Source organism: Eubalaena glacialis, chromosome 18, assembly GCF_028564815.1.
Source record: "Eubalaena glacialis isolate mEubGla1 chromosome 18, mEubGla1.1.hap2.+ XY, whole genome shotgun sequence".
NCBI classification, from domain to species: domain Eukaryota; kingdom Metazoa; phylum Chordata; class Mammalia; order Artiodactyla; family Balaenidae; genus Eubalaena; species Eubalaena glacialis.
The window spans coordinates 62,065,195-62,088,808 of NC_083733.1; the positions used below are offsets into that span (position 1 = coordinate 62,065,195).

The following is a 23,614-nucleotide window of genomic DNA, read 5'->3' on the forward strand; positions in this document are numbered from 1 at the left end:
TAAAAATAATAAGGTAAAAAGTGAAGATCTCTCCTCTCCGCCTCCTTATTCATATTTCCAGGCGTTTCCTCCGCCTTTTTTCTAGAGCAGAGCTGGGGAGCCACATATGTAATATTTTTCTCTTTTTTTTAGGGTGGATGAGTGATTTTATTTTTTTCATTCATGAAACATTTTTAAATTTTATTTATTTTTAAAATCAGGCACATATAGGGAATGGGTTTTTGTTGTTATTTTGGCCACAACAGGCGGCATACGGGATCCTAGTTCCCCAACCGGGGACCGAACCAGTGCGCCCTCAGAGTGGAAACGCCGAGTCCCAATCACTGGACCACCAGGGAAATCCCATGAAACATTTTTTTTTAATTGAAGTATAGTTGATTTACAGTGTTTCAGACGTACAGCAAAGCCATTCAGTTGTATACACATAACTGAAATATATATATATACTTTTTCAGATTCTTTTCCATTATAGGTTACGATATTGAATATAGTTCCCTGGGCTATACAGTAGGTCCACAAATGTAATGTAAATGTATCCAGGAGCCATACTAAAAGAAACAGGTGATATTAATTCGAATGGTACATTGTATTTAACCCAATAGCTCCAATATATTATCATTTCAATATGTAATATCAAAATTAATGATGGGGAATTCCCTGGCAGTCCAGTGGTTAGGACTCGGCACTCTCACTGCTGAGGGCCCAGGTTCAATCCCTGGTCGGGGAACTAAAATCCCACAAGCCGTGTGCCACGGCCAAAAAAAAAAAAAAAAAATTAATGAGATGTTTCACTGTTTTGGCAGGGGGCAGGGTGGGTACTTCGAATGTTATAATCACAGCTCATGTCAATTCAGACTTGGTCGCGTCTGGCTAGTGGCTGTCACATGGAGTTCTAGAACTCTGTCTTTTTACCTCTTTTGTTGTTGTTTCCTTCCTTTCCTCTCTTTTTCTTTTTTCTTCTTTTCCTCCTCCTCTTCTTTCCTTGTCCTTCTTCCACTTCTTAATCCCTTCCTGTACTTGTCCCGACCCCCAGATGTCATCTGGAGTTTCCCACCCCTTAGCATCTAGATACCTTTAGCCCCGTAACCCCTTTCCTAAAAACTGTGCAAATTCCTGGGCTTCTCAGGGTCACCCTGGCTTCAAGCTCCCCTTTGCCAGATTGAATTCACTTTCTGGACCATCTCACAGCCCCATGTCTTCCAGCTCTGGAGCATATTAGCCAAAAAATTGGAGCCCATCTCTCCCTTAATCCCCACAGAAGCCCAGACCTCAAGCCTATGTGTGCTGGATTGAAGATTGGAAATGTGAAGGGCGTCAGTTTGCCTGCACTGTCCAGCAGAAAGGAAATGGAAGCTACTGTGTAATTCTAAATTGTTAGTAGCCACGTTAAAAGACACAAAAAGAAACAGGCGAAATTCGTTTTAATGATGTATTTTACTTAGCCTAGTATATTCAAAATATTATTGCAACACATAATCAGTATAAAAATGGTTGCGACCTTTTACATAATTCCCACCCTCCCCCCCGCCCCACCAACACACACACCTTTTGAAATCCAGTGTGCATTTTATACTCACCACACATCTCAGTTCAAACTTGCCACCTTTCAAGCGCTTAAACCAGCCACAGGGACGTGTGTAGATACCAAATTGGGCGGCCCGGGTCTACATCATCTAAATGCCAGAAGTTTCATAGTGAAGGTTATGAACATGAAACATAAAAGGGCTCTGGCCACCTCCCCACCCCCCTGGGAATTTTCACTTCCTTACTCATCCCCAGAGTATCCTCCCCAGCCAGCCACCTGACTCATCCCCGCTCCCCCCTACTTCACAAGTACCAAACGCCTTCCTCAGGAGGCAGGGGAATTGCCTTCCTCTTTTTTTTTTTTTACTTCTACAGGGAAACCTCACATTCCCAGTCTATCTCATCCTTACGTTTGGAGAGCAAGAATTCCAAGACTTGGGTAAGGGTAGGACCCTCATGTCCCACATCTACTTGGTTCCTGAGTTTTGGAGAGCAGTGAGAGTGTGACCAGCAAGGGAGGCCAGCCCCATCTCAAAAAAATGAATCCAAATCTATCCCACCCCTGAATTCAAAGAAGGAGGGATACCTGTATTTTTCTTTTCATCCAAATATCAGCCATAATCCGAGCCCTTAATAAGAATAGCTTGAGGCTTCATCCCGTGTCTTTTTATATTGCATCTTTTTTTAAAATTGAGCTACTGTAACATACACAGATCTTTTTCTTTTTTTATTGGAGTATAATCGATTTATTTTTTTTTTATTTTTTTTTGTCGGTGAATAAAATTTTATTGGAACACAGCAGAGGCCATTTCAAGGGGTCCCCAATACACATTCTGAGCACAGAGGAGCCATAGATGCAGGAATTGTAAAAAAAAAAAAAAAAAAAAGCCTCTCTGCTAAGCCACATATTTCCTTGTAACATGGGGGTTGGTCTCATGTTAAAGTGGCCACCATTTCCTCCAAGGGAACTTTGATGTGGTCTCTCTATGTATTACGTATGTATATAAATATGTATATATACTAGTATAGTTGATTTATAATGTGTTAGTTTCAGGGGTACGGCAAAGTGATTCACATATATATATATGTATATATATATGATTTTTTCAGATTCTTTTCCATTATAGGTTATTACAAGATATGAATATAATTCCTGTGCTATACAGTAGGCCCTTGTCGATCTCTTTTATATATAGTAGTGTGTATCTGCTAATCCCAAACTCCTAATTTATCCCTCCCCTGCTTTCCCCTTTGGTAACCATAAGTTTATTTTCTATGTCTGTGAGTCTATTTCTATTTTGTAAATAAGTTCATTTGTATTTTTTTAAAAGTTTTTTTGACGTGGACCATTTTTAAAGTCTTTATTGAATTTGTTACAATATTGCTTCTGTTTTATGTTTTGGTTTTTTGGCCTCAAGGCATGTGGGATCTTAGCTTCCCAACCAGGGATTGAACCTGCACCCCCTGCATTGGAAGGCGAAGTCTTAACTACTGGACCGTCAGGGAAGTCCCCTGTATTTTTTTAGTTCCCACATATAAGTGATATCATATGATATTTACCTTTCTCTGTCTGACTTACTTCACTTATTATGATAATCTCTAGGTCCATCCAAGTTGCTGCAAATGGCATCATTTCATTCTTTTCTATAGCCGAATAATATTCCATTATGTGTGTGTGTGTGTGTGTGTGTGTGTGTGTGTATACACACATACATACCACATCTTCTTTATCCATTCATCTGTCGATGAGCATTTAGGTTGCTTCCATGTCTTGGCTATTGTTTATAGTGCTGTTGTGAACACTGGAATGCATGTGTCTTCAAATTCGAATTTTTGTCTTTTCCGGATATGTGCCCAGGAGTGGGATTGCTGGATCATATGGTAGCTCTATTTTTAGCTTTTCAAGGAAACTCCATACTGTTCTCTATAGTGGCTGCACCAATTTACATCCCACCGTATACAGATCTTAAGTGTGAGGTTCATTGATCAGCTATACATTCATGTGACCATACCCAGGTTAAGGTATGGAAAATTTCTAGTTCCCCTCTGCCCTTCTAGTCACCATAGATTATCACTGTAAATTAGTTTTGCCTGGTTCATTGAATATTACATAAACAGAATCAGTGTATATATAACAGTGTGTATAATAGTTTTTGTGTCTAGCTTGCTTCATCCAATGCTACTAGCAAGTTTGCTCACTGCAGTATTCCATTGACTATACCAATGGAGGAATATATCAGAATTCTTCCACTCTCCTGATTGGTGAACATTTGGGTTGTTTCCAGTGTTTGGCCATTGTGAATATTCTGCTATGAAGATTCTTGTACAAGTGTTTGGAGGACGTATACATTCATTTTTCTTGGGTAAATTCCCATGGGTGGACCTGCTACGTCATAGGGAGGTGTCTGCTTAGCTTCAAAAGATACTGCCAGGCATTTTCCAAAGTGGTTGTACCAGTTTACACTCTCGTAGGCAGTGCAGGAAAGTTCCATTTTTTCCACATGCTTGCCAAGGCTTGGTATCATTCCCATACCTTTTTAATTTACTATAGTGTTTATTATACATCAAATTCTGTTCTCATTTAAGTTCATTATCGGTTTGCTAGGGCTACCATAACAAAAATTTATTGTCTCACGGCTCTGGAGGCTAGAAGTCCTCCTTGGTTCCCTCTGAGGGCTGTGAAGGAAGGATCTGTCCCAGGCCTCTCTCCTTGGCTTTACAGATGGCCATCTTCTTCCTGTGTCTTTTCACATCATCTTCCCTTTGTGCATGTCTCTGTATCTAAATTCCCCCTTTTTATAAGAACACCATTCATACTGGATCAGGGTCCACTTTGATGACCTCATTTTAACTTGATCACCACTGTAAAGATCCCTTCTCTGACTAAGAGCACATTCAGAGGCACTGGGATAGGACTTCAATGTATAAATGCTGGGGAACACAATTCAACCCACAACTCTTTATAGGTGAATATTATTATTCCTATTTTACAGATGAGAAGACAAATGCAGAGCAAGACCCTGCAGCTGGTGAGGGACAGAGCTGGGATTTGAACCCTGGCAGTCTGATTCTCAGTCCAACCTCTCAACCACTGTACTACATAACCTCACTCGCCCAGCGAGAAACCCAGAATCACCCTCCTTGTGCCCCTCACCCAGAAGCTTTGTAGGTTCACAAAGGATACCCGTGTTTCTCACTGTCACCTCTTGCTCTGACTTCCTGCTTCTGCTGAATTCTTTTTCTCCCTGTTATTTCTTTTTACATTTTTTCCTAATTTTTCATCCAATTTTTATCAAAGTTATACATCCACATAGTTTGAAGAATCAAATACAAGATTTTTTTAGAAAATGAAAACCACCAATGGCCCCCCATCTCTTTACCCTCCATTTCTCCCACCTCAGAGGAATCTGCTTTCACCTCATTTATTGTATCATTTTGCTATTTACATCCCTGTCTCAAAATACCATGTCTCTATGGCTACCTCTTGATTTTTCAATTTTAGGCATTTTCCATTCACTTCTCACTATGGAAGACACATACTCATACTGTTATTTAAATTATTCCAAGCTCCCACATTGTGATTCTGGCTAGATGAATATTCAGTGTTTACTTGTTGATTGTGTAAATGCTCCCATAGATGCCACACATAGTAAACCATGATTCCTTTCCTCTCCTACACAATTCTTTGTTTTTCCTGGCGTTAATATTGTCTTTTTTTTTTTTCAATTGCCTAGTGGCTGAGTTTTCCTTGTGCTTAACTAATTCAAATCCAAATTCTCCACTAACTATATGAATCTCTTCTTTATGTGTTCAGAGGCATCAGGTACTCCATTAATTTCATCTTATTTAAGAAGTTTCTCACATGGCCTCTGACCTGCTCCAGTCTGGAACATAGCCGCCATCTTGATCCCATCACCTCCTTCCTGGTTCGGATCCTGTTGTATCCCATTTCTTACTCTTCCTGTGTTTTGCTCCCTTGTTCTTTTGAGCTTCCTGACAAAAGGCACATGGGAGATACATTTTGGAGACATTGCATACATGAAAACATCTTTACTCTTGATGGGCCATCTGGTTGGGTATAAAATTCTGGGCTGGAGATCATTTTCCTCCAGAATTTTGAAGGCATCACTCCACTGTCTTCTAATTTCCAGTGTTATTGTTGAAAAATCCAGTCATTTGGATTCCTAAGCCCTGTATGTGAGCTGTTTTTCTTTTCCCTGTCCTCAGTGTGCTGACAATTCTCAGCAATGTGTCTTCATCTATTTTCATCACTGGACCTTTCAGTCATATCCTGAGGTCATTCATTCTGGGAAATTTTCTTGAATTCTTTCAATTACAGTTCGCCTCTTCCTTCCATTTCTGTTTTTTCTTTCTAGAACTCTTATTAATTTGATATTGGGCTTCCTGGACTATCCATTTCTTTTATTCTCTCTCTTATTTTTCTAACTCTTTTTCTCTTTCTGCCCTACTCCCTGGGAGATTTTCTTAATATTATCTCCCACTCTTGTATTAAGCTTTATCACTTCTGCTAGTATATTTTTAATTTCTAAGAACTTTTTTTTGATCCCTGAATTTTTATGGTATTTTGTAAATTTTATAGTATTATTCTGTAGTATCCTACTTTATAATATCTTATTCATGGTTCAAAGCTGCAGTATCTTGTCTTGTTTCTCTGATGATGTTAATGATAGTTGTTGGGTTTTTCTTTTTTTTTTTTACATCTTCTACTCTCTGCATGTCTGCATGTTTCCTCCAAGTCCCCCCTCCCTCCTATTTGTTTTGTTTCTCTCTTTCTTTCTTTCTTTTTTTTTTTTGTTTTTGGCCCTGCCACACGGCTTGCAGGATCTTAGTTCCCCAACCAGGGATTGAACCTGGGCCATTCCTTGTTTCTATCTTTCTTGTTAGAGGCTTTATCTGATGTCTAGTAATCCTTAATAGTCAGTTCATATTTGGGAGTGGGCATCCAAAATTCTGGAAGTGGGCCTGTGAGCACATAAGCAGGGTTGTTGACTGTGAACTTCACTGTAGGGTGAGCTGTCTGGACCATTTTTGTTGGGGAATCCCCAATGTCAGTATTTTTTGGTCTCTTTTCCTGGGTTAGTCATATATATATATATACACATATATATGTATATATTTGTATATGTAGACATACTATATATATGTTTTTAAAATAGAGAGGACCAAAGAAGAAAACAAATAATGAATCATGATCTCCCTGGCAAGATACCCCTAACCATATGCAAGTTAAAAGGCACTCATTCATTCATTCATTCATGCATCCAATAAATGTTTATTAAGGTCTTCTTGCACCAGACACTGGGCTAGGCACTGAGGGTATAGCAGTGAACAAATCAAAGTCTCTGTTCTCCTAGCGCTTCCATTCTAGTCTGGAAGACAGACACATGTGTGTCTAGAGCAGTGCTCTCCTACAGCCCCTTCTGCAATGATGGAAATGTTCAAGATCTGAGCAGTCCAATATGGTAGCCAACAGCTCTCAATCACTGGAGATGAGGTTGGTGTAACTACAGAACTGAATTTTAAATTTTAATTAAAATTGGAATTCAAATAGCCACCTGTGGCTAGTGGCTACCGCCTTGGACAACACTAGAAAATTCCATCCTTACAGAGAGGTACAAGGGATTGGCAGCCTCATGGCTTTGGCTAGCTCACATTCCAAATGTGGGCTTACCCTACCACTGAGGGCAAGCAACCTCACAAGAAGAGAAAGGAAATGCATCTCTTAAAAAGAAAGAAAGAAACACAGCTTCTCCCAGCCAGTTCTGGAAGCCCATTCCATGAGAGAGGTTCAATTTCTTACTCACTTATGAGGGCCGAAAAGGAAACATCAAGTCCCCTTTCCCTAAAGGAAGCATTATTTTTCATTTTTTTCAGATCAATTCAACCATGTATACACACACATCTTTATACATTCCTCACTGAAAGTACACACTGTTCTCTTGCATTTTCGGTGGAGGAAAGCCTCTCGGCATCTTTTCCCTATTAATGAAATCTTACCTCTCAGCTCCAGTGATTGGCACACAGAATGCTGGTCTCAAACCAGCCTGAATTCATTCATTCAACCCCTCTTTATTAAGCATGTGTTGTATGCCAGGTGCTGTTTTAGACCCTGTGGATACAGCAGTGAGCCCGGCAAGCAACGTCTGCTCCTTCACGGAACTTAAATTCCAGTGTGTGTGTGTGGGGGGGGGCGGCGGGGAGATGAATGATAAAGCTAATAACTAAAAACATTTTATAGTTACAAGGAGGTAAGTGCTACGGACAAAAATAGGGCAGGGTGAGAGAGTTTGGGAGACCCAGGAAGGAGGCTACAGGTTGCAGTATTAAACAGTGTACCAGGGAAGGTGCCTTTGGAGCAAACACTTGAAGGAGGTGAGGGGGCCAGCCAGGCGGCTATCTGGGAGAAGGATATTATTCCAGCAGAGAGGATGGCCAGTGCAAAGGCCCTGAGGCAGGAGCAGACTGGAGCAAACCAGGAACTGCACAAAGCCCAGGGTGGCTGGAGCAGACTTAGTGAGGGAGGCATGCATGGGAGACAAGGCAGAGGGGTAACAAGGCAGAGGGGTAAGCCTGCGAAGTGCAGTGAACTGAGGACGGACGGGAGCTGAGGAGGGACGGGAGCTGACTCAAATGTCAAGATCCCTCTAGCAACAGGGTGGGAATTTTTATTTTTCCCAAAAAAAGTCTGGCGGACATGGCTGAGTTTTACTAGAGGTTTAGGATCAATGTAGGGGGTGGGTAGGGAGTAAGGAGGTGGGAAAGAGGCAGGCATTATATCCCAGAATAACTGAGCAAACGATTAAATTCAAAGCAGATTCTCAGCTCCTCTCTTCCTGAAAGCCCTGCTCACCTTCCCACCACTGGAAGTCTTGATTGTTGGCTCTAAAATACTTCTCCGTTCTTTCCTCCCACACCTCTCCCTTGTACACGCCCCCCTCCCAGGACCCCTGAAGACCCTCCTTCCGTCTAGTCCCCAGCGCCTCCATCCCTCCTCTTTGGCCCGACTCAGGAAACTCCGAGTTCTTCCCACTTAAACACCTTAAACAATTCACCTTTCGCCCCCAAGGGCATTTTCCTAAACAAAGAGACACCTCGAGAGAAATTACAGTTTGCCTACAAGGCAGCAGTGCCCACAGGTAGTGCGGTATTTTTCTCGCCTATGTACTGTGTATGTTTCCAGATGTCAGCTGGGCTCTCCCTGCCTGTTAGGATCTGTATAAGATGAATTCAAACCCCATTCTCCAACTACGGGGTGGCGAATGCCCTCCCCACGTTCCAGAGCTTTGAATTCTTTGCCCCACCCCAAGTTGTTGCTTCAGCTGGATCCATTCTATCTGGGGAATCCTCTCTCTGTCTCCCCCTTTGGGGTGCAAGGACTAAGTCTGTCCTTTTCCTTAATTTCTGTGCAACCAACCATGCACACAAGGCATTTATATGCGCTTATGTGAGTGTGTGGACAGGGCTTCACTGAAAGTTTGGGGACACAGAGGTTTTCACATCAACAGATAGGCAAACAACTCAAGACTCCAGGTGATGTATTCATGTCAGGAAGACCCTTTGCCTTCTCCTCACCAAGCATCCAGACACATGCCTTGATGTCTCTTGTTTTCCCCAGACCTGAGCTGTCCAAGACTATTTAAATTTAAATTAGGGACTTCCCTGGAGGTCCAGTGGTTGAGACTCTGTGCTTCCAATGCAGGGGGCACGGGTTCAATCTCTGGTCGGAGAACTAAGATCCCACATGCCTTGGCGTGGCAGAAAAAAAAAAATTAATTTAATTAATTAAAATTAAATACAATTTAAAGTTACATCCCTTTGTCGTACGGATCACATTTCAAGTGCTCCAGAGCCATGGTGGCTGCCATGTTAGGCTGCGCAGATGGGACATTTCCATCATCCCAGAATGTTCTTTTGGACAATGTTGGACTAGAAAAGACAGATACCTCCCTCTAAGAACTAGTCTGGTGTCTACAATTAAGATGACCAAAATTTCACCCCACAAAATAACTATGGAGCTATATTCTATCTAGGATTCCGGGACTAGTGGTTTTTTTTTTTTCTCATTAATACACCCTGGACATCTTCACAGGTCAGATCATGAGTACTTATTTTATGTCATAGGATAGTTACACAGTGTGTAATCCACAGAAGTGTGGATTCCTTTATCCATTCATTCATTTACTCCGCAAATATTTACGACCACCTTGTATGTGTCAGGAACTGCTGGGTCACAGCCTAGAACGTGATGGTCTTGGATCCTGCCCTAGAGGGGCTTGCATTGTGGTAGGAGAGGCTGAGATTAATCAAATCATCACAGAGATAAATGTAAAATGGCAGCAGTTGGGAAGGAAGTGACATGTGGCGAGTGCCACAATGTATTCATCAGTGAGAACTACTAATTCCGTATCCGTGCTTATCTTCCCACCAAACTGTAGATATTAGGGCCTAGAGGGAGAACCCAAGCAAATTAAGATGCATGTCTGGGCCTGCGTTTCCCCTGTCTGAATAATGGAGATAATAGTTTCTACCTCATAGGAGTGTTGAGAGAATGGAGTTATTACAGTAGATAGAACAGTGTCTGGAACAACAGAAGTCATCATTAACACTATTATTATTTGTATGATTCTCCTTTCTGAGTTTCAGTCCTCTTTAAAATGGAGGAGTATACGGGACCTTCTCTGGAAGGTTCCAGTAAGGATTCAACCAGTAGTTATTTCATTAACAGTCACAGCTAACACTTCTCTGGCACTTCCTTTGCTCCGAGGGCTATCCGTGCAACAACGTTGGAAGGGAGGTATTGCCGCTGTCCCCATTTGACAGATGTTTAAACAGAGGCACAAAAAGGGGCAGTGACTTACTGAGAAGTTCACCACTAGTTAGAATCTGGAGCAGTTGGAGGTTAGGAGGTAGAGGGATTCTGGGTTGCCCATTCGGGCATCTGGGTGGAACTGACCCTGCCCTTCATGCCCCTGCCGGCAGGAAGCTGGACGCCTTCATCTACGACGCGGCTGTGCTCAACTACATGGCCCGCAAAGATGAGGGCTGCAAGCTCGTCACCATCGGCTCGGGCAAGGTCTTTGCCACCACAGGCTACGGCATCGCCCTGCACAAGGGTTCCCGCTGGAAGCGGCCCATCGACCTGGCACTGCTGCAGTTCCTGGGGGATGGTGCGGCTGCACGCAGAGATGCCTGCAGGGGGTGGGGAAGGGAGGGGAGGCAAAGACCCCTGGGTACTGGGGAAGGAGGGGGTGAGGACCCGGACACCAGGGTCTGAGGACCTAGACTCCTATATCAGAGAGGAGGGTCCTCAGAGGGTGCCCACGGAAGGTGACCTCCCACCTTCCTGTCCCCAGATGAGATCGAGATGCTGGAGCGGCTGTGGCTCTCTGGGATCTGCCACAATGACAAAATCGAGGTGATGAGCAGCAAGCTGGACATCGACAACATGGCGGGCGTCTTCTACATGCTCCTGGTGGCCATGGGCCTCTCCCTGCTGGTCTTCGCCTGGGAGCACCTGGTGTACTGGCGCCTGCGGCACTGCCTGGGGCCCACCCATCGCATGGATTTCCTGCTGGCCTTCTCCAGGGTATGGGGGAGAGAGGGAGGCGGAGGGGGAGAGATGGGAGGAAACAGGCAGGGACGCCTAGAAATGGAAGGGATCTGGCTCGAGGTGCTGGAGAGGAGGGAGGGACGGAGGGAAGGCAGGTGGTTCGCAGCATCCCGCGCTGACCGGGCTTCTGCCGCGACCCCCGCAGGGCATGTACAGCTGCTGCAGCGCGGAGGCTGCCCCGCCGCCCGCCAAGCCCCCGCCGCCGCCGCAGCCGCTGCCCAGCCCGGTGTACCCGGCGGCGAGGCCCGCTCCCGGCCCCGCGCCCTTCATGCCCCGCGAGCGCGCCACTGTGGACCGCTGGCGCCGCGCCAAAGGTGCAGGGCCGCCGGGGGGCGCGAGCTTGGCCGACGGCTTCCACCGCTACTACGGCCCCATCGAGCCGCAGGGCCTGGGCGTGGGCGAGGCGCGCGCCGTGCCCCGGGGCGCAACTGGGCGCCCGCTATCGCCGCCGGCTACGCAGCCCCCGCAGAAGCCGCCGCCCTCCTACTTCGCCATCGTGCGCGACAAAGAGCCGGCCGAGCCCCCCGCCGGCGCCTTCCCTGGCTTCCCGTCGCCGCCCGCGCCCCCGGCCGCCGCGGCCACAGCCGTCGGGCCGCCGCTCTGCCGCCTGGCCTTCGAGGACGAGAGCCCGCCGGCGCCCACGCGCTGGCCGCGCTCGGACCCCGAGAGCCAGCCCCTGTTGGGCCCCGGCGCGGGGGGCGCGGGCGGTGCGGGCGGCGCGGGCGGCGGAGCCCAGGCCGCGCCACCCCCGTGCCGCGCCGCGCCGCCCCCCTGTCCTTACCTTGACCTAGAGCCGTCGCCGTCGGACTCGGAGGACTCGGAGAGCCTGGGCGGCGCGTCGCTGGGCGGCCTGGAGCCCTGGTGGTTCGCCGACTTCCCCTACCCGTACGCCGAGCGCCTCGGGCCGCCGCCTGGCCGCTACTGGTCAGTCGACAAGCTCGGGGGCTGGCGCGCCGGCAGCTGGGACTACCTGCCCCCGCGCAGCGGCCCCGCCGCCTGGCACTGTCGCCACTGCGCCAGCCTGGAGCTGCTGCCGCCGCCGCGCCATCTCAGCTGCTCACACGACGGCCTGGACGGCGGCTGGTGGGCGCCGCCGCCCCCGCCCTGGGCCGCGGGGCCCCCGCCCCGGCGCCGGGCCCGCTGCGGGTGCCCGCGGTCGCATCCTCACCGCCCACGGGCCTCGCACCGCGCGCCCGCAGCTGCCGCGCCACACCACCACCGGCACCGGCGCGCCGCGGGGGGCTGGGACCTCCCGCCGCCCGCGCCCACCTCGCGATCGCTCGAGGACCTCAGCTCGTGTCCCCGCGCCGCCCCCGCGCGCAGGCTCACCGGGCCCTCCCGCCACGCGCGCCGGTGCCCGCACGCCGCTCACTGGGGGCCGCCGCTGCCCGCCGCGCCCCACCGGAGACACCGGGGCGGGGACCTGGGTACCCGCCGGGGCTCGGCGCACTTTTCCAGCCTCGAGTCCGAGGTATGACGCGGCCTGGGGGGCCCCGCCGCCCCCTCGGTCAGCGCAGGCCACAGCCCGAGGGGGCACGCGCGGTGGACAGGACCCGCACGGGTTGGGAAGGAAAGAAATGGAACTGGCCGGACCTCGCCTGGAGCAGCGTCCTGCGCCCCTCGCTATGGGGGCACCTCGAGCCGGAGGGGATTTGGTCCCTCAAATCTCACCCAGCCTGGGAGCAAGGGGATAGGGGTCTCGGAGCCCACTGGACTTTTTTTTAAACCCGACAAGGGCTTTTTAACGTCACCAGATGGGGCAGGAGGTGGTGGGGTCACGCCACGCCCGCGTCCCTCCCCCACGCCTGGGGCCGTGGCCCCCACATCACTGTGCAGCTCCCCGGCCCCAGCCACGCCTCCGGGGAAGCCCGTTTTTAACCTTTCATCCATCGGGACTCAAAACTGTGAGACGCGTTCGCCAAACTGTGACCCCAGACCTTGGCCCCCGCCACACAGAAACCCCTGACCCCAGACTGTGACTTCCGACCCCTAAAAATGGTCATCCGACCCCAGACTGTGACCCCTGACCCCAAACTGTGACCCGAGCCCCAGACCGTGCCCCGACCAGACTCTGCCCCTCGACGTCAAACCGTGACACCCCCTTCTCCTTTTCCACCCGCGGTAGCTTTCCCCTCTTTCGACCTAGCACACGCCCCCAACGAAAGCCCCGCCTCCACTGCCCCAGCGTTGATCCCAACCTCCATCAGGCCAAAATTCCCACCCTGTCGCACCTCACTACCAGCCCCAGGTGCCACTAATCACATGCTCTCCAAATCCAACCCTTATTTGTGACCTTTCAGTGAAGACCCAGCAGACCCTCAAAAGCCTCCTCTTCCCAGATCTCCAGCCGGGTCTGGAGCTGGGTTGTGGAAGAGAGGGGTCTGGGAGTCCACACTCATCACCAACCTCCCTTCCCACTCTCCTGTCCCATATTGCAGTGTTTGGAATAAACCATGTTTTTATGCCTCCTCAAGCCCAGTGTGAGCTCCGTGTCTGTCTCTTAGTCCCCCTCAAGCTTCTCTGGAGGAAATAAAAACAGAAAAGTCCCACAGAGGAAGAGGGGGCAGAAAGAGAATTCCGGCAAGAACAGAGACCCTGGAGGGATGTGGGAGGTAAAGACTCAAAGAGGCGGTGAGAAAAGACCCTAAGAAGAGAAGGGCTGAGAAGGGGTTGGGGTGGAAGGAGAAGGGGGACAGAGAACTCAAGAAAGATCTGGGATCAAAACTTTTCTAGGATCAAGTCTAGGGTCCCATTCCTATGGCAACAGGTAATGAGGCTTGCTAGGTTCTGAATATCCTGTTCATGCAAGCGAGGAGAGTGTCTGTTATACCCCAGTCAATCCATGTATCTTGAATTCCGTTAATCTCACCAATGAGAACCTATTTCTAACATTTCATTATGCCAATTAGCCAAACCTCTGGTGTTGATGGGCAATAAAAAGAGCGGAAGCACTTGTAATAGCTGCCTCCAGAGGGTGGACTTTCTGATTAAGTGCTTGCTGACCAGAGCTGCAAGGTGAACGCCTGGTTAGGCAACTGACTGCCCCTAGAGGGTAGATTCAACCAGCTAATTTACACATATCATCCTGTCTACACTTAACCATTTTGAAGTAAATTAAAGCCTTCATAACAAGGAGGGGAGAAGAAACCGGCTTTATGGGTCCTCAGGGAGCAGAAACCTAGTCTCCTTGCCAGTAAAGGCTCTTATTTGCATACACGAATAATTAATTAAGTGGAAAGAAGGGACTGGGAGTCAAAGGTGGAAGAGAGAGTCGGGGCTTGGAGCTCCTCTAGTTGATGGGGAAAACAGGCCTCCTGCAGAACTACAACTCCCAGGAGGCCTTGCCGCTGCTCTGCGGCAGAGCGCCCCAAAGTCATGGGGAGGGTATAGTTTCCCCGGATCTGTAGGCCTCGCTAGCCAGGCCAGGACGCAGTTACCTTAGCTCTCCTTCACCCCTCTCTAATTGGTGAACGAGGAGGTTTCCAAGGTAACCGCGCAGTAGGGAGGATCCTCACAAGAAGGGAAGCGAGACCCGGAAGTGACGCTCTTACCTCGCGCCGGCGGCGGGAGGCTCCAAAGATGGCTGCGCGCAAGGGTCGGCGGCGCACGTGTGAAACCGGGGAGCCTATGGACGCCGAGTCCCACGACGCAGGGCCCAAGGGCCCGGCCCAGGTCTACCTACCCGGCCGGGGACCCCCGCTGCGCGAAGGAGAGGAGTTGGTCATGGACGAGGAGGCCTACGTGCTGTACCACCGAGCACAGACTGGTAGGCCTGGGCACCCGGATTCCTGCGTCCTGAGGAAGGAGGGGACTGGAATCCTGGGTCCTGAGAGGGGAGTTGGTCCTGAGCCTTTAACTTAAGAGGCACTCTGAAAGAAAAGATTGGGGTGTAAGAGGGTTGACATCACACTCAAGAGGACTGAGATCCCTCTGCCCCATCCTAATTTTCCAACCCCTCCTTCCATCCCCAGGCGCCCCTTGTCTCAGCTTCGACATAGTCCGGGATCAGCTGGGAGACAACCGGACCGAGCTTCCCCTTACACTTTATCTGTGTGCTGGGACCCAGGCCGAGAGCGCCCAAAGCAACAGGTGAGTAAGAACTGACGTTTTCCCAGGACCAGGGACCTGAGCCACCAGCTCCCTCTTCCTCGGGACCTAGAAGTCGGGGTTTCCAGCCTCCTCCCACCCTCCTTACTAAGGATCCTGGCACCCGGTGCCTCATTCATGCCACACCTCCCCCAGATTGATGATGCTTAAGATGCACAATCTGCATGGGACAAAGCCCCCGCCATCCGAGAGCAGTGACGAGGAGGAGGAGGAGGAGGATGAAGAGGATGAAGAAGAGCGGAAGCCTCAGCTGGAGCTGGCGATGGTGCCCCATTATGGCGGCATCAACAGAGTTCGGGTAAATACAGCACCAGCAGCCTGCCCTGCGTTCTCTGGAGCACACCCCCCCCCCCCACCCCGCACCCATGCCCTTCAGCTTTTAGAAGAGCACCTGGCGCATAGTTTTATATATTATGGTAATTGTCATTATGTGCTAGATGCTATAGATTTTTTTTTTCCAGCAAGCATCATTCGTACCAAATTTATTATTTATTTATTTATTTATTTATTTATTTATTTGGCTGTGTTGGGTCTTAGTTGCGGCACATGGGATCCTTCATTGTGGCGCGAGGGCCTCTCTCTAGTTGTGGCACGGGCTGTAGAGCACGCGGGCTCAGTAGTTGCGGTAGGCGGGCTCTCTAGTTGAGGCGCGTGGGCTCTATAGAGCCAGCGCGGGGGCTTAGTTGCCCCGCGGCATGGGGATCTTAGTTCCCCGACCTGGGATCGAACCTGCGTCCCCTGCATTGGAAGGCGGATTCTTAATAGAGAGGTATTATTTAATGTTCTTTCTTCTTCTGTAAAACGGTGAGAGTCACAAAGCTTACCTGATGGGGCTGGTGTGAGGATAAACTGAAATGACATAAAACGTTATTTCAATAACAAAGTTATTCAGGTGTCTAGAAACAGCACTTGGCTGTAACTTGAGATATATGTTTTCTGTTATTGCTCAGGGACTCTTGTGGGCTGGGGGGTTACTTTTGTGCTTCAGAGTTACAGCCCCTTCTAATCAGGTTGATGTGAGAATTAAATGAGATGCTGTGTGTATAGTACTTGGAGCAGTGCTTGCCTCATAGTTCTTGAGAAGTATTTCCATTAAAGTATTACCATGTCTCAGGTACTGTTTTAGACTGTGGGGAGTTAATGGGGTGCAAAAGGTCTCTGGCTCTTTGAAACTTACATAGCAGTGGGAAAGGGAACAAGAAGAAACTAAGCATATGTGTATATGTCCAAAGATGGTAAGTGTTGTGGAGAAAAATGAAACAAGGTAAGGGAGTTAGTGTCTTCTGGAGTGGGGTTGCCTCTTTAAATAGTGTGGTCAAGGAAGCATTCACTGATAAGGTGCCATTTGAACAGAAACCCACAGGAAATGAGGGAGTGAGGCAAGGATATCTGTGGGAAGAGGTTTGCAGGCAAGGAAATAACAAGTGCAAAGGCCCTGGGGCAAACTGAGGAGTTCTGAGGGAAGCTGGGGAGAACAGTGCTGAATGGATGAGGGGGAGAGTGACAGGGTGTGGCAGGTGGGCACGGAGGAGACATTGTTTAGGGCCTTGTAGGCCAGTGTAAGGACTTGGCTTTTACTTGGGGAGAAATTGGGAACTGTTGGAGGGTTTAGAGCGAAAGATGGCTGGGATCTGACTTGTGTTTTAAAGGGATCCCTCTTACTGCTGTATTGAGAATAGACTGCAGGGAGGCAAGGGCAGAAGGACAGTCTTGTGAGGAGACCAGTACAGGAATGCAGAGAAGGGTAACTTTGGTAGTAACACGAGTGACGGCAGCAGAGGTACTGAGAAAGGACTGGAAGTGTGGCATTTTGGGTGGAGCCAGCATAGGTGGTGGGTGTGAGAAAGGAGAGACAAGTGGGGAATGAGTCCTGCGGTTTGGGGCCCAAGGTGGGACCTCCAGGGAGGAGTAGGTGGCAGTGGGCGATTAGGAACTTGGCTTTGGCCTTGTGATGTCTAAACAGTCAGTTCGATGTGAGCCTGGAGTTGAGGAGAGAGGTCAGGGCTAGGGGCTACTGGAAACCTTGAGGCTGAACAGGATCTCCTAGTGAGCAAAGGTACACAGGCAGAGAGATCCGGAGACAGGCCTGTGAGCAGCCTACATTTACAGGTACAGAGACCAGGAGCCTGAACACACTTCTGGGGGCTGGTGGAATAACAGCGTCTATTCCTGGGAGTCCGGAAGGAGTTTTGTCCTCCCCCCACCATCATCTCTACCGCAGGGTGGGGAGTTGTCCGGGGTACCAAGCTGCTCTTGCAGGCCGTGATTCCATTCCCGCAAAGGTTTCTGGGAGTTGTAGTCCCAGCCCTGGGTGGGGGGCGGGTCTGAGGAGCTGCAGTTCTGGTTCTGGGGGATGCTGGGGGCTGTGGTTGCCACCTGGAGCCTCCTGTCCTTCTCACCTCCGCTCCCCTTCTCCCTCCCCTGCAGGTGTCATGGCTGGGTGAGGAGCCAGTGGCTGGGGTGTGGTCAGAGAAGGGCCAGGTGGAGGTGTTTGCGCTGCGGCGGCTTCTGCAGGTGGTGGATGACCCCCAGGCCCTAGCGACCTTCCTCCGGGATGAGCAGGCCCGCGTGAAGCCCATCTTCGCCTTCTCTGGCCACATGGGCGAGGGCTTTGCACTCGACTGGTCCCCTCGTGTGCCCGGTGAGTCCCTGGGGTGTGCGGTTAGCCCTGAGGGCTGGGCAGGAGCAGGGTCTACAGCAGGGGTGGGTGCTAAGGTGGGAGTGAGCCGTGGCCGGGCGGGACAGGGTCGTGTCCTGACTCCCCTTCGCAGGGCGCCTGCTGACCGGTGACTGTCAGAAGAACATCCACCTCTGGACGCCTACGGACGGCGGTTCCTGGCACGTGGACCAGCGGCCATTCGTGGGCCACACACGCTCCGTGGAGGACCTGCAGTGGTCTCCAACCGAGGACACGGTGAGGGAGGGCTGGGGGTCTGGACTCCTGGGGTGGGGAGGGGGGCGGGTCCTAATGAGGGGATCACTAAAAGAGAGGGTAGCCTACCACTGGACCCCGGTCTCCAGAGTGGGGCGGGGGTACACCAGGGTGCCTCAGACTCTGCCTTGTCCAGGTATTTGCCTCTTGCTCAGCTGATGCCTCCATCCGCATCTGGGACATCCGGGCAGCCCCCAGCAAGGCCTGCATGCTCACCACCGCCACCGCCCACGATGGGGATGTCAACGTCATCAGCTGGAGCCGCCGGGAGCCCTTCCTGCTCAGCGGCGGGGATGACGGAGCCCTCAAGGTCTGGGACCTGCGGCAGTTCAAGGTACTGTCCCAGCTGGACACCTGGGGCGGGAGAAGCTCCTGCTACCGGAGGCCACTAGGATTTGTGGGTTTTCCCTCCCGAGATGGTTTATACACCAGAACTGGGAAGGCCCTGTGAATTGGGGTCCAGATGAGGAAACAGGCTCCGCAAGAGGAAGGCTTGGGGCTGCTGTGGGGTCGCTCCCTCTACCATCTGGAGATCTGACACGAGGGAAGGGGCTGCGTGGCAGAGACTACGGCTCTCATCTGCCCGCGGGGAGCCATGCGCCGGCCGTGCTGCCCAGGGGCTCAAGGGCTTCAGAAGACGGTCGTTTTTCTTTCCGTGGATTTTATAGAATCAGCTGAGAACAGAGCCCAGCTCACTCATTTTGGGAGGGGGAACTGAGGGCCAGAAGGGACAGGAGCAGATAGGATGTGACCACCCAGCTAAGTGTTGACTCTGCAGAGCTGAGAGGGTCTCCAGGCAGGAGAAGTTGCAGCTCCTGGCCTCCCTCTGGACAAAGCCGTGACTTCATACACCTCTGGGCCTTCCCGGGATCGTCTTTTTACTCCCCCCAATGTAATGGGTTCTACAGAATCAGCCCTGGGGAAGCTTCTAGAAATGGATTCCAGCCCCCCAGTCAGGTGCATGGCCAGGTCACAGGGCCAAAGTGGATTGGCCACTGGAACATTGGAACCACTTCTCCAAATGAGAGAGACACCAACCCCCACCAGCACCTTTGTTTTAGTAAAAGTGTCATTCTTTGCCTCAGCTCTCTCTGGAGCCTGGGAGTCATGCCACTGCCCCCTTTAAGGCCTTCTAGAATCAGCGGGCAGAGCACTTGCGGAACCATGCCTTCCTTTTATAGGGAAGGAAACTGAGGCAGGCCCAGGGAGGAGCAAGCGTTGGGGTTTTGTGGCCTGGAGCTGGGAGGGGCTTCTTTGCAGGTGAAACCACAACTCCCAGGAGCCCCTGGGACATCACACCTTTATTACCAGCTGTACTTTGCGCTCTGTCCCTTTCAGAGAACCTGGGTTTGTGGGGGGCACAAGGGGTGGAGCCCTGGTTGAACCCTAAGGCTGGAGAGGTGTGGGGGGGTCTCTGCCTGGGTCACCCCAGGCGTCAGGCTCAGGGGCTCAGAGGCCCTGACTCCCATCTTCCCGTAGTCTGGCTCCCCGGTGGCCACCTTCAAGCAGCATGTGGCCCCCGTGACCTCCGTCGAGTGGCACCCCCAGGACAGTGGGGTCTTTGCAGCCTCGGGTGCAGACAACCAGATCACACAGTGGGACCTGGCGGTGGAGCGGGACCCCGAGGCCGGCGACGCGGAGACTGACCCTGCGCTGGCAGACCTCCCGCAGCAGCTGTTGTTCGTGCACCAGGGCGAGACAGCCCTGAAGGAGCTGCACTGGCACCCACAGTGCCCCGGGCTCCTGGTCAGCACCGCCCTGTCAGGCTTCACCGTCTTCCGCACCATCAGCGTCTGAGGCCGGCCGGGCCGCATCTATCGGGCCCTCCACTTGGGGACTGAAGTTGAAGTTCATTCCCCTGGAAGGGACTCGTTCAGATCTGTCGGCCAGCGCTTCCCCAGAAGGACTTAGTTTGGCCCATTGGCTGCCGTGATGGAGTCTGTTTGACTTATTGTTCTTTGAAAGGACTCGGTTTGGTCCGATGCCCCCCCTTGCCAAAGGATATGGTTTGATCCGTGGCTCTAAAACTAGGGCTTGTTTTGCTCCCACGACTCCTCCAACCAAAGGACTGGGTTTGACCCATGGCCCTATAAGACCAGTGGGTTTGACTCTGGTGACCCCTCTTGCCCAAAACCTTGGTTTAGCCCAGTGACACCCCCCCTCCCCCCCCCACCTGTCAGAAGACTCCATTGGCTTTTTCCCAGATGGGCCTGGCGTGGCCTGTGTTGCTGTGGACACTTTGTCAGCTGCAGCACTTGGCGTGACCCTTTGACCTCTCTGCCCCTGGCCTCCCCCAGGGAAACCAAGTGCTTTACAGTGGCTGCACCAAATTCAAGGAGTGGGTTCCTGCAGCAGAATTCAGCCCTTGTCTTCCTGCCAACTGGGTTTGGCCACGACTTCCCAGGGAGAGGCCGCGTGGGGCCTTCTCCCCTCCTCCCAAAGGCAGGCACCGTGCAGGGGGGGAGAGTCGGGGGCTCCTGAGGGGCAATAAAGGACCAGAATGAGGCCTGGAGTGTGTGAGACTCGTCCTTCTGGCCGCTGCCTCATGAGGAGGAGGGAAGACCTGGCACCCGGCTGTCCCTAGGCCACTGGGTCCGACCCCCAGCCCGTTGGGTGCTATCCGGTCCTGCCTTCCCGATGTCTTATTCCGTCTGGAACTCACTCTAGGTCTCTGGGGGGGATCTCAGGTGTGCCTCCCAACCTTTTAAGGCTTCACCTCAGGCTTAACCGGGGAGCCCCCCGTGTCTCTTGTCTTTCCACCACTGCCCGCATGATCGCTTTCTCACCATCGCTTTGCTCCCTCATCTGTGTCCGCATCTCCCGGCCCCCAAGCTCTGTCTCCGTGCCCCCTCCCGCTGTGTCTTTCCTCCGCCACCGCCTCCTCTCCAGCCTGCTTGGGCCGAGGCCCAGCCACCCTGCCTGGCCATCCTCCCTGGCTCCCCCTCTGCGGCTCGGAGCTGGCCCCACCCCCTGCCCCCCCTCGGGCCAGGCCTCTGATCCTCCTGTGGACACAGAGGTCGGGCGCCCAGCACAAGGCCCCTGGGGCCGAGGAGAGGCCACAGCACCTCAGCACCCACAGAGGCCTCGCGTCGGCCCGAACAGAGGAGCCCCCGGCAGAGGGCATGGGGGTGGGCTGCCCCACCAGGTACGTGTCTCTGCGCGGAGCCCCAGGGCGGGGGTCCTGGCTCGGAGAGCCCTCCCCTCCCTCCCCCCAACCTTCCTTGCTCAGGGGTCTGCCCCGGCACCTGCACCCCCTCCTCGCCATTCCCCGCTCAGTGACACATTCCAGCCCCAGAGCGATCTCCCCCACCCAGCTTCACTCCCCCCAGCTCTGAGCCCACCTCCATTTTCTGCCTGTTGTCTTGTCCCATCTCTGTCCCCCATCTGGCTCTGTCACCACAGCTCCCGTCTTTCCGTTGACTAAGATGTGATCTCCACTTCTCTTTGCTCGGTTGCTGCTAGTCTGCCTCTTTTCTGTCCCCCTCTCTCTCCGGGCCTCTGTCCACTCTGGATTCTTGTGACCCCCGGGGGGGGGTCTCTGTCCTTCCCTCCATCTCAGGCCTGCCACTCCACACTCCCCCTCCCTGCCCGTCTCTGAGCCTCTGTACCCTCGTCTTTCTTCAGTCTCCACACCACATCCCCTCCTGTCGATCTCTGCCCTCCAACCTGCTGCCCAGACCCCCCTAGTGAGTGGGGGGGGCTTGTGAGGGGACAGCCCAGGGTCTCAGGGAGCGTGTGAAAGCGCTTCTGGGCGGAGGGGGCGCGGCACCTGGGGCGGGGCTTCTCAGCCCCAGATTAGACAGTGACTTTGACGTGAAGTTGATGCACCTTAAGCCCCGTGTCGCCTTTATATGGAAACATTAAGCTGCTCTCCCAGGTCAGGGGGAGGTGGGGGGGAGGGCTTCAGGCTCTGGATCCTCTCTGCTGGGGTCCTGCCGTTGCTGGTGGGAGGTGTGTGTGCCCTGAGGCCGAGTCCCATGTGCTGCCTCTGAACTGGACCGTGTTGGATGCAGACGGGACCCCCGGAGGTGAAGGCCCCTCCTGTCTGCTTTATGAAATGGACAAGATCACATCTGCCTCACGGGGCTGAGGGTGGCACAGGAGGATTTAGGAAAGCAGAGTCCTGGGCTGGAAAGGCTCAGGACCCAAACCAGCAGCCCAGCCCTGGCACTCCGTGGGTCTGGCCAGGTCTCTGAGCCCACTCCTCAACCTGTGAACCGGAGTGATGATCTTGACCTCCCAGCATCCTGAGCAGCCAAGGTGAGCGGCGGGGTCTGGTGGAGTGCAGTGGGCGGGCTGCAGACATCTGGTGAGCTTGGCAAGGCCTGGGACATCGGTGCTCAGGAAATAGGAGCGTGCGATTAGGTTGTCTGTGGTCCGGTCTGTCACTCAGGCTTTGGCACCAAGAAGGCTGGATGGGAGTTCAGGGTTTGCTGTTCCTTGGCTGAGGGACCTGGGACAAGGGATGGACCTCAGCACCTCAGTTTGCTTTACTGTGAGAAGCGAAGTCCCCACATCCAAGGGTTGTAGTCAGAGATGGGTGACGGTGTAAGGAGGCCCCGCCGGTCCCCCGCGGCCCCTCCCCCATCATGTCATCAGGTGGCCCCTGAGAGGAGACTAGTGCATAGTGGGGACTTCCAGGCAGGAGAGAGCTGCAAATGTCGAGGTCAGAGCCTGGATCCTGACCTCAGACCTGCCCCCTTTCAGCGACGAGCCTAGGTTTCCCCTTTTTGGAAGAACAATCTCTAATGCCCAGAATAGTTGAGGCTGAAAAAAAGAGAGTTGGGGCACATCGTGGGCGCTGAACACAGCCAGGCGTGGTCCACTCTGATGTGAGCCTCAGCTTTGCCTCTGCAGAATGGGCCTAAGAAAATCCCACGTGGCGGAGCTGTCTGGGTGGTCACGGACAGCAGGTGCAGAGTTCTGGGGGCGGGGGGCGGGGCAGGGGAGTGGGTACCTGTCGATGTTGAACTTGACATCAACTAACAACTCACTCTCCTTGGAGTGAGTGCCCCCAGCCCTGCTAAGAAGCCCATGAGGATCCCCAGAGCCTGGCACAGGGGGCTCATAGTACCTAGGTGCTTGGTAGGTATTGATGGAACTGATGTGCAAAAACATTTAACCCCTAGCCCAGACAGGTCCCGGAAGTCCCTCCACCACAGGGCCAGATGTTAACCCTGCAGCTGCTGGAGGGCAATGAGGTCTGCAGGTCCATGCCTGGCCCCTCCCCTCTTCCTCTCCCTCCCCCTAGTTCAGCTGCTAAGATTCCCTCCATTTCTCAGATGAGGGAACTGAGGCTCAGAAAGGGATATGACTTGCCACCAGCCATATAGCTAGTAAGTGCCCGAGCTGGGATTCAACCTACAACTGCCTGATTCAAAAGCCTGAGTTCTTTCTTCTGGATTCCTCTTCCTTTCAAG

General features: G+C 52.1%; 2 protein-coding genes across 2 annotated transcripts in view; both read left to right on the top strand.

Annotated features, from left to right (window-relative positions):
• GRIN2D (glutamate ionotropic receptor NMDA type subunit 2D) overlaps window positions 1-12,632 on the top strand; it is a 28,992-nt gene extending 16,360 nt beyond the window's left edge. Inside the window, exons 10-12 of the mRNA XM_061172596.1 lie at window positions 10,525-10,712; window positions 10,899-11,131; window positions 11,301-12,632. Of these exons, the coding sequence (XP_061028579.1) occupies window positions 10,525-10,712; window positions 10,899-11,131; window positions 11,301-12,632 (1,753 nt within the window). The remainder of the gene's footprint in view (window positions 1-10,524; window positions 10,713-10,898; window positions 11,132-11,300) is intronic.
• A 2,063-nt stretch (window positions 12,633-14,695) lies between these two features.
• GRWD1 (glutamate rich WD repeat containing 1) lies at window positions 14,696-20,699 on the top strand. The gene is made up of 7 exons (XM_061172822.1): window positions 14,696-14,921; window positions 15,127-15,244; window positions 15,398-15,560; window positions 17,690-17,903; window positions 18,034-18,176; window positions 18,331-18,528; window positions 19,674-20,699. The coding sequence occupies exons 1-7, from the start codon at window positions 14,735-14,737 to the stop codon at window positions 19,989-19,991; spliced, it is 1,341 nt and encodes a 446-aa protein (XP_061028805.1). The 5' UTR covers window positions 14,696-14,734; the 3' UTR covers window positions 19,992-20,699.
• The last annotated feature ends 2,915 nt before the right edge of the window (window positions 20,700-23,614 follow it).